General features: G+C 62.4%; 1 protein-coding gene across 1 annotated transcript; it reads left to right on the top strand.

The window, feature by feature from the left end:
• The first annotated feature begins 4197 nt into the window (after window positions 1–4197).
• Window positions 4198–9000, top strand: PDYN (prodynorphin). Its single transcript, XM_057366063.1, has 3 exons — window positions 4198–4586; window positions 7428–7575; window positions 7845–9000. Exons 1-3 carry the CDS (start codon window positions 4198–4200, stop codon window positions 8400–8402), a joined length of 1095 nt encoding a protein of 364 aa, XP_057222046.1. The 3' UTR covers window positions 8403–9000.
• The last annotated feature ends 346 nt before the right edge of the window (window positions 9001–9346 follow it).

Genomic DNA, 9346 nt, shown 5'->3' with positions numbered 1-9346 from the left:
GCCGGGCGCTGCGCGGCGGCGGTGTGTGCGCGGGCGGGGCGGGGGAGCGGCGGCGGCGGCGGTGGGATAAGAGCAGGACCGCGCGCCCTGACGTAACCCCTTATGTAACGGCGGGGGGTGACCCGCCCCCACCAGCCCCCTCCCACCACCCCGCGAGGGCGGGATGCCCCGGGGTGGGTCGCGGGGAGCCGTGCACCGGCGGTAGCCATGCGGTGCAGAGAGTCCGGTGCACCGGGAGGGGCTGTGTGTGATGCCGTTATGAGAGTGATGCCCCGAGACGCGGTGCACCGGGAGGGGCTGTGTGTGATGCCGTTATGAGAGCGATGCCCCGAGACGCGGTGCGCCGGTGGTAGCTCAGTGCACCGGGAACGGGGGCGGTGCGCAAGGTGGAGGTGATCCCCCGGCGGGGAGGTGATTCYCCGGGGAGGGGGTGGTGCCCCAGGACCCAATAAATTCCCGGGACCCAATAGATTCCCGGGATACAATAAATCTGCGAGCTCCGTTACGCCGGCAGTTGCCGCGCGGTGCTGAACGTTCGGCGCACTGGCCCTGTGCAGCCGCCCTGGGAAAGGCGGACACGCGGCTCTGGGTCGGTTTCACAGCTCCGGTAGCGTTCGGGGTCTCTCCCGGGCGCCGCGCGCACCCCGAGAGTGACGGTCCAAGACCGCTCTCGGGGATCACCAGGGAGTTTCTTGCTTAAAGTTCCCCGAGAAAAGTGGCGGCTGTCCCGGGAGGCATCGCCCCGCTGCCCTGCGAGCCGGGACTGAGGGTTTTTGGGGCACCCCAGGCTGGTGTGGGGCTGCGGGGCACCCACCGGGTGTCCGTGTGGCGGGACGTGCACTGGCCATCAAGAGCGACCGCCCTACGCCGGGACTCGGAGAGGCGGCGGGGTCGGGGTCGGGGACCGCGGGGCCTCAGTGTGTCGCCCCGGGATGGCCGTGTCCCCGCGGGGCTGGCCGGGCGGCATTTCTCCTGCCAGCAGGTGGGGTGAATCACAGAGRTCCCTGTCTAATGCACGGTCCCCAAATTGCTCTTCACCCCCCGGGCCGTGGGCTTCACGAGTATCCGTCCACTCGGGGCTGCCCGGGGATCTCATCCCGGTCCTGGCGCTGCTTGTGGCTGGCAGCCACCCGGGCTCGGGGCTTTGCACTCCGCATTCTCGCTCCCCGTGGATTTGGGGAGGGAATGGCAATCCAACCTCGCCACAGCTACTTTTCAAGCCACCCGTCCCGCTTTTCCCTGCCCTCCGCGCGGTGCCGTTGGCAGCGGGCACTGCGGCCAGTAAAAAGCGGCGTTTGCAGAGCCGGTTCATGGAGGACCTCTCAAAATTCCCTGTTTTCTTGACCCACTGCTAAGCCATGTGCCGCTGCCATCACGCAGTCCCAGCACCTCCCGGCTGCGTCACTCAGGGAAGGGACKGCGACCCCCGGAGCCACCGGAGCCCCGCGGTGTCACAGCGCTGGCCACAGCTCCTGCAAGCAGTTTGACCTCAATTTGTTTTTAAATGCAGCCACTTCGCCCCCGGGGGGCTGCGGGGGCCGTGCCGCAGCCCCGTGTCCCCGGTGCCGCTCCGGCAGCCTGGAGCCGCGGGGACGGTGGCAGCGGCGTGACTGGCCGTGTTTACGTGAGCGCCCGCTTCTTTTAGCGCCGTCGAGTGGCACTTGTGCCGCCTGCCCACGCAGGGAGGTCACCGTGTGCCCGCTTGGGCAGCGCCCCCTGCTCCGGTGCTCCCTTTGCCGGTGCAATCGCCGGAGGTTCGCTCCGGTGCGGTCACGTTCAATCAGAGCTTGCACAGCTCCCGCRGGCGGTTTGGAGTGGACCCCCGGACTTCGCCCACGCGGCGTTTCTCCCCAGATCTCACAAAATGCGTTTGAACACCTCCCCTTTCCTGTGTACGGTAGGGCCGGGCAGGAATGCAAACGAGAAACGTTTTAGGAGTTTCTGGAAAAGCCCTCTTCCTGAAAAGGGATAAAGCTGACCGTGCTGGAGGTTCCCCTCCGTAGTGGCCGCCTTCCTGGGGATGCTCCSGCCGGCAGCTCTGGGTCGCTGTCCCTCTGCTTGGGGACAGCCCCRGCGGCTGGCAGAGCTTGTCCCACCTGCAAGGACGAGTTACCCCATCCCGGAATGGGGAGCCCTGTCTGGTCCTGGGGGGAGTCCTTCGGGAGGGAGGGGGCTGGGAACGCAGGGACAGAGTGGCAGCGCCGTGTGACGTGAGCTGGCATTAACTCCCACCTGCTTCCGCGGGTGCCTGGCACGCTCGGCCCCCTCCTCGCCGAACGCGCCTTTCACTCATGCAGTTAAGAAAAGTTAACTTTTCTATTACCGCACATTTCACTTACCCAGGTACTTAATTACCATTGTCCCAGGGAAATGTCAGTGTGACTCAGAGACACTTTCCCATTAGGAAGAGACAGATGAATATTAAGTAGAGTTGCTGGTGGGTGGGCTGGCTCCCAGCTCCTCTCCCGGGGGACCCTGTCACACCCCACAGCCCACCCCCAACGCCCTGGACCCATGGAGGACCCCCTTACCCAGCTCAGAATATCTGTGGTACTTGGCTCTGGGGACAGGAGTAACTCGACCCGCAGCACAGGGAAGGAACCTTATTCCAAACGAGTTGTGCCTCTGCGTCTTTGGGGTTTGCTCGATCTCTTAACACCTCTCCCTTGTGTGCAATTACCCTGTGCGGGGAGGAGGCTGCACCCCAGGCCGCTGGGTGCATATATACATATATACATATTTATATAAAAATAATGGGTTCGTTGCAGAAATGCTCCACCCCACCGCGTCTGTGGTGCTGGCACGGCCRTCAGCAGCAAGGGTTAACCTGCCCGAGGGCTGCCCGAGTCCCGAGCCCAGGGTGTTGTGGTCGTTTGCAGCTGCGTTCTGTTTTTCTCAGCTTTGTTCTGTGCCTGCAAAGCCCAGCACACCTCGGCAGTGCGAGGGGGGTGCGTGACTTCCCCCTGCCCCGGCGAGGACTCAGCTCCATCCCCCTTTTCTCCAGCACCAGGGATGGGTTCCTCCGCTGGCCCTGAAGGGGATGCAGGATGCTCTGCCCTTGTCCCCCACCCCATGCCCTGCTCCCTTGGTCCCTCTGTGCTGGCACAGCCCCAGCCTAGGTGAGTTAAAATCAGCCACCAAATAAAAACAGTGGCGTCCCACCCACTTCTCAGGGAGTGAACGTGGATGCCAATGGAGCTGACCRGCACCCCTGACCGGCACCCCTGACAGGCACAGGCTGCCGTGRCTGCTGGGTGCCCAGCAGAGGGTCCCAGCCTTGTCCATGGCCCCCACTTCCCCCACTAGTGCTGGGGGGGCTKAGCAAGGGGGCACCAGGTCCAGCAGCTGGTGTTCGAGCTGGGAGAATGGTAGGTTGCCGGGATACATCCCTCTTGAGCTCCGATAAAAATAGCTCCTTCTTCAAGGCAAGAGGACTGGCTGCGCTGCCGGCGGCTCAGGGGATGTGTCTGTGCCCACCAGCGTGTGGGGGCCGGGGCAGGATGTCCTGTGGGGTCTGCACCTCGGACCCTGGTCCCACTCCTCTGTCSTGACATGGTGCAGTGGGACAGTGGTGCATGGGCTCGGGGGGTACTTGTCATTGCCACAGTGCTGTTCTCTCTCACCCCCAAATCAGACTTGGGAATGTGTGAGRGCAGGAATCAGGGCTGAGTGGGGAAAGTGGGGGTGTCTTTGTCCCCACACCTAGCTCCCCCTGCCCCTTTGGCTCATCTCTGGGTTTGCCATCATGAGGAGGAGATTCAGGGAGATGTGGGCTTGGGGGGAAGCCCAGTGGTCTGAATCCTGAGAGTTTCCATAGAAAAGCTTTTTCACCTGACACAGCCARGCTGGGTGGGTTGGGACATCCCTTTCCCAGGGCATGAAGACCCTCTCTCCCTTCCCTGCAGCTTTGGAKGGGCTCACTTCTCTCTCGGGCACCTCCACAAGGACAGTGCCTCTCCCCAACCTGAGGAGCAAGGTGGGGGGARGTCAGGGCTTCACCTTCCCTCCCCGCCCCTATCCTTTTTGGGCAGGATTTGGATTTGGTGTCCAGGGAAATTCACACAGCCAAACCCTTCTGGCACGCAGCTGTGTGGGAAGACAGRCAGACTCCATCCCGCTCCCCTGCCACTTTCCTTGTTTGGGACACGCATTTCAGCCCCRAGGACCAAGGCTGGGCACGACGTAAGTCCCCGAGTGATGCATCCGCAGCGGTGGGATGTGCACCCCAGTCCCCGGAGCAGCCGGGGGGCTGCGGGGAGGCCTCGGCGGTGCGGGCGAGCCTGCTCGGGAGGTGGCGGGGATGCTGCGGGGCTGATTATTCACAGCTTCCCTCGCCCCGATTGGCTCTGCTGCCGCGCACAGCCGGGCCCCGCCGCAGGAGGAGACTCCGTGGCCATAAAAGCGGGGTGGGAGCCAGCGGGCAGCGAGTCCGGTGGACAATCCGGGCAGCATCTTGGAGCCACCCGCCAGTGTGGCTTTGCCACCGATGACTGGCTCAGCCTGATGCGCATAGAGGGACACCCATCACCTACAACCCGTCCTGACTTGGCGAAGCGGGTGCTCGGCGGGACGGGGAGCAGCGGCAGGTAGGGCTGCTGGGGTTGTCATCCCCTTCCATTGTGTGGGCACAGCCAGGGATTCGCTCTCGCTCCCCAAAAAGCGACTGTTTAAAAAACACCCCCTGAGCCGCAGTGCTGAGAGCGGCTCGTGGYTGGATTTGTGTTATTTTGGGGGGCTCCCACCTGGCTGCAGGTCCCTCTCGTCCCTTGAACAGTTTCATAGCCCATGAACGGCTCTCCAGAGCTCTGCTGGGGTTTTTGTGCTGATGCCATGCCTGCCATCCTGACAAAAGGATCACCCAGGGCTTGGAGGGGCAAAGGGAGTGGGCAGAGAGGATGGGGAGGGGGGATTTCTCTCCCCCTTCTTGGCTCAAGCAGCAGTGGTGGCTGCAGTGCTGAGTTTTGAGTGATTCTATTCCAAAAGTTACCACCTTTTTTGAGAAGCCTTGTCCTGACGGTGTTTCCAGGAAATTTTTAGAGGTGAGGAAATCAGCTGCTGGAAGGTCGCTTATTCTTCTCCACCAGAAAAACGTGCAGGATCTAGACCTGTGGAGCTGGACTTGTGTGGGAGGAGGGATCTGCTCAGTCTGGGAGAGCTGCTCACGTCCTTCATTARATATAATCATAGGTTAATCAAGATGGGGTCAGCTCTGCTGTCCAGCACACACAGTCCTGATTCCCATCCCTCCTCGGGTCATCAGGTCTGTAACTGGCCCCTGGGGTGCATGGATGCAGCTTGGGGGTTTTCCAAAGCAAAGCCTGGTCTTTGAAGTCTCAGGTGGAAATGGGACGGGGAGGAGGGGACATCGGTAGGCACCCAGCACATGTAGAATGTGCTGAGAGTGTCACAGAGACGGGAACTCAATGCTGGCATTGCCAGACCCTGCCACGATCCTTCCGAGGTGTTCCTGCAGGAGGGATGACTCCGTAGCCTTGAGCTCCTCCAGGTAACGCAGGATTGAGCTCAAACTCYGCTTTTCTTTCTCCCTTTGTGTTCTTTCCGCTTTTTCCTCCCCGCTGCTTCTTTCCTTTTTTTGTCCAAAGCCCTTTGTTTTSTCCCCTTTTTCCTGCTCCCGTTTTYCCAGTCCTCCTCATCCCCAGCCCCAGGAACAGGCAGAGCACTGCCGGGACATTTGTGACCCCACCTGGACACGGTACATTTGAGGTGTCTCAAGCTGTCCTTGGCCACGCTGTGCTCGGAGAACTGCAGCTCCCCAGTGCCATGAAATCCTCCGTCTGCAGGAGGGTGACAGGGATGGGACACACGGTGCTCAGAATGCCAGAGCTCTGAACTGTGCCGTGTCAGACAAACTGGCAGCTTGTTCCCAGCACGGGAACATTCCCGGTGCGGTCCCTGTGCGCTGCTCTGGCGGCACCCGCGGGGATACCGGCAGCAGAGGAGCACGGCAGGGCCAAGGGAGGGGAAGGGAGTGGGAAAAGGAGGGGGAAAGGTTCCCGGTGGAGCTGCTGAGAAGCAGCCRTCAGTTCTTCTTGGGAGCTTCCTTCCCCCCAGTGCTGCAGCTGGCACCTACCTGTGCAGCTGGCGTGTCCTCGCTCCTCGGTGGTGTCTCGGTGGCCCGAGGCAATCAGGGACTGTCCTGGTGTCTCAGCGGCGAGGGCTGGCTGAGGTCCCACCGTGCCCCTGCCGTCCTGGGCAGCTGCCACTCTGGTCCCTGCCGTGCTGCCAGGGCACCGGGGGGGATGCACGGAGCTGGTGGCCGTGCAGCCGAGGAATGCAGACAGCTCAGCACACGATGGTGCAGATAATTCAAATTAAATTTTAATCTAGCATGAATTAATACTGTGGCATTAACATTTCTTCATCAGTACCAATTACAGTACATTAGCAGCTACTGCTGGAGAACACAATAGTCTCTAATATGCGTCATTAATGTGTAACAGATCCCTCTGGGTCATGCCTTCCCACCCTAGATAAAAGCAGCAACAGAGGCAGGCAGGAGCTCACAGCCAGTGCACCCCTTTGGGGCTGGCTCTTTTTCCGGGGCTATCATGGTCCTGGTGGCACTGTGATCCTGTGGCACTGTGATCCTGTGGCACTGGCCCCTCCAGCCTCTGGGTCTTGCCCCTCCAACTCGGGGTCTGGCTGAGCACTGCCACCTGCAGAGCCCCTCTCCCAGCTGAGCACAGTGTCCTCATCTGCAGAGGCCAGAGGCTCCATCACGGCTCCCTAACGGCTGGAGGATGGTGCTCGTGGTTTGCAGGTAGGCTTGAACACAAAATCCACTTTCCCACCCTCTCCTGATGCACCAGCCCAGCAGACTTGGTAGGTGGGAGGGAAGGGAGATGAGGCTGCACTGGTGTGGGCTACAGCAGCCTGGGATGAGCCCACAGTGGGCCATGGCATCACCCCATCCACCTCCYACCACAGCTCTGTTTGCTGTGGTTCTTTTCCCCAAGGCCAAGGGGAAGAGTTGGTGATTCATCCCCCTGCGCCACGCAGACAATCACAATATAGCGGAGAAACTCAATGCCAGGGAGAAAAGGGACTTTTCTTTCTAATGGTATGGTAAGAGAAATKGAGATGATAGATGGAATGGAATCAGGATGAGATGGGCTGCGATGGTGTCCTGCCCACAGTGACTTGGTGGCCCCCAGGGACTGGGTATGGTTCAGGGCTTGCACCAAGGACAGGCTGCAGGCAGGGTAAGGGATCCCATCCCGTGGTGTCCTTGCCAGGAGCASCAGCCAGAGGTGAGTCCCATGGGAACGGGCACAGGTCCCTGTCCATGTCCACAGGAGCAGCTCACAGGTGGAGGTGTGGGTGCCCAGTGCCTGTGGAGTGGTGATGGGGCCCCCAGAGCTGGCACAGGGTCAGTGACRGGCTCTGTGCTGTCTCCCCCTCTCCAGGCAGCGTCTGCAGGGCGAGATGGCAAGGTGGGCACTGGCACTGGCACTCTGCCTGTCCCTGTCCGTGGTGGCATCTGCTGACTGTGTCACCCAGTGCTCCCTCTGCGCAGCCCAGACCCGCGGTGCCGAGAGCAGTGTCCAGCCCCTGGTGAGTGCCAGCCCCGCAGGGACATGAGCCAGGGGGCCACAGCAGTGGAGTGTCACGAGGGCACGGTGGCAAAGCTGGGTGGTAGCTGGTGTGGTGGTCATGGGCACCCCAGGGTGCTGGGGATGAACAAACTTCAGCTTCTCAGTGATCTGAGCAGCACGGTGGGCACAGACCCCTGGGCTTGGGAGGGGAACACCCCCAGGGTGGGGAGGGAGGAAGGCAGGGGGTCACCCCAAGCACCTGGGGCCACTGTGGCYGCTGTCTTGCAGATGTGCCTGTGGGAATGCCAGGGCTCCATGCCACCCGGCCCCGAGTGGGAGATGTGCAGGAAGGCGCTGACGCTCCTGGCCCCGCTGGTGGCCCTGGCYGAAGGGACAGAGCCGTCCCCACGGGAGGCAGAGGAGGATGAGGCGGAGCCGGAGCAGGACCCGGGCCCTGCRGAGCTGCCGCTGGCGCCGGCCAAGCGCTACGGGGGCTTCATGAAGATGATGTCCAAGGCGAAGCTGCTGTCCCTGCTCCGCGAGAACGCTCACAGCAAGGGCGGCCTCAGCAAGAAATTCGGGAGCTTCAGCCGCAAGCCGGGGGAGCGAGCGGCTCCCGAGGACTACCCGGGGCCGGCAGGTGACGGCGACGAGGAGCCCACGGGGGCCACGGGCGAGGGGCAGGAGCTGCACAAGCGCTACGGCGGCTTCATGCGGCGCATCCGGCCCAAGCTCAAGTGGGACAATCAGAAGCGCTACGGGGGCTTCCTGCGGCGGCAGTTCAAGGTGATCACTCGGTCGGACGAGGACCCCAGCGCCTACTCAGGGGAGGTCTCGGACCTATAGAGCCAGGCGTGGGGTGGCAGCGCCACGGTCCCCGCGCTGCCATCGCCCCCAGCCCTGTCCCCTGCCCAGCCCGGTGCGGCTGCTGTCACCCCTGCCTCATTCCCCCAGGGGACCGTGGGTCCCATCCCCAGCTGTCCCTCTCTGGTTCAGCTGCCCATCCTGTGCAAGGAGGGGACAGTGCCACCTCTCCGGCTGCCGGCGGTGTGGCTGCGGCCCAGCCCAGGATTCCCAGGGGTGGATTGCTGGGGACACACACAGATCCTCCATCCTCCCGTGGCTGCCAAAGCACAGCAGGGTGCGGAAACCACCGCAGCTGAGGTACAGGGCAGTGAGCACTRGGGAGAATGAGCCAGGGCAGGATCAGGGAGGGGCTCCCGTGGCCATGGGCAGAGGTGGCTGGTGGAACCACAGCACCATCACCAGGTGCTCAAGCGGTGCTGAGCCCAGTCCCCTCTCCCCTCCCCGAGCCTCTCACAGTGTCCCACTAATCCCAAAACTYACCTGGTGCCCCTGGGTTCCCCCTCCAAGAACGACTCCTGAGGCAGGGTCAGCCCCATGCCCGACCCCCAACTCTCCCCYCGCAGTCAATAAAAGGCAGATGCCAATGCCATGGTGGGTGCTGAGCGTCCTCTGCAGGGCAGAGCAGCCACCCCGAATTGGGGTGCCCAAGCAAGCCAGAGGGGCCGGCTGTGAGACCTGCAGGCAGCATGTGGTGATATCCTTCCTGTGCCRTGGGTGCCAAAAGGAATGTGGGACCCCCGCCCCCCTGGAGCCATAKCCAAGGGCAGGGCAGCAATGCTCAGCCTGCTGCAGGGCCATGTGGGGTGCTGGCAGGGGAGCACCTCCCACAGCAACAGGCAGGGGAGGCTAACTTGGGAATCACAGCTGCTGGGAAGGGGCAGTGGTGTTGAGGGCAGTGGGCAAACTGTTCCTTTTCTGCTCAT

Source organism: Malurus melanocephalus, unplaced genomic scaffold, assembly GCF_030028575.1.
Source record: "Malurus melanocephalus ecotype Western Australia unplaced genomic scaffold, MMel_1.1 scaffold_59, whole genome shotgun sequence".
NCBI classification, from domain to species: domain Eukaryota; kingdom Metazoa; phylum Chordata; class Aves; order Passeriformes; family Maluridae; genus Malurus; species Malurus melanocephalus.
The sequence above is the reverse complement of the archived record's forward strand: the minus strand, read 5'-3'. Positions and strand labels throughout refer to the sequence as shown.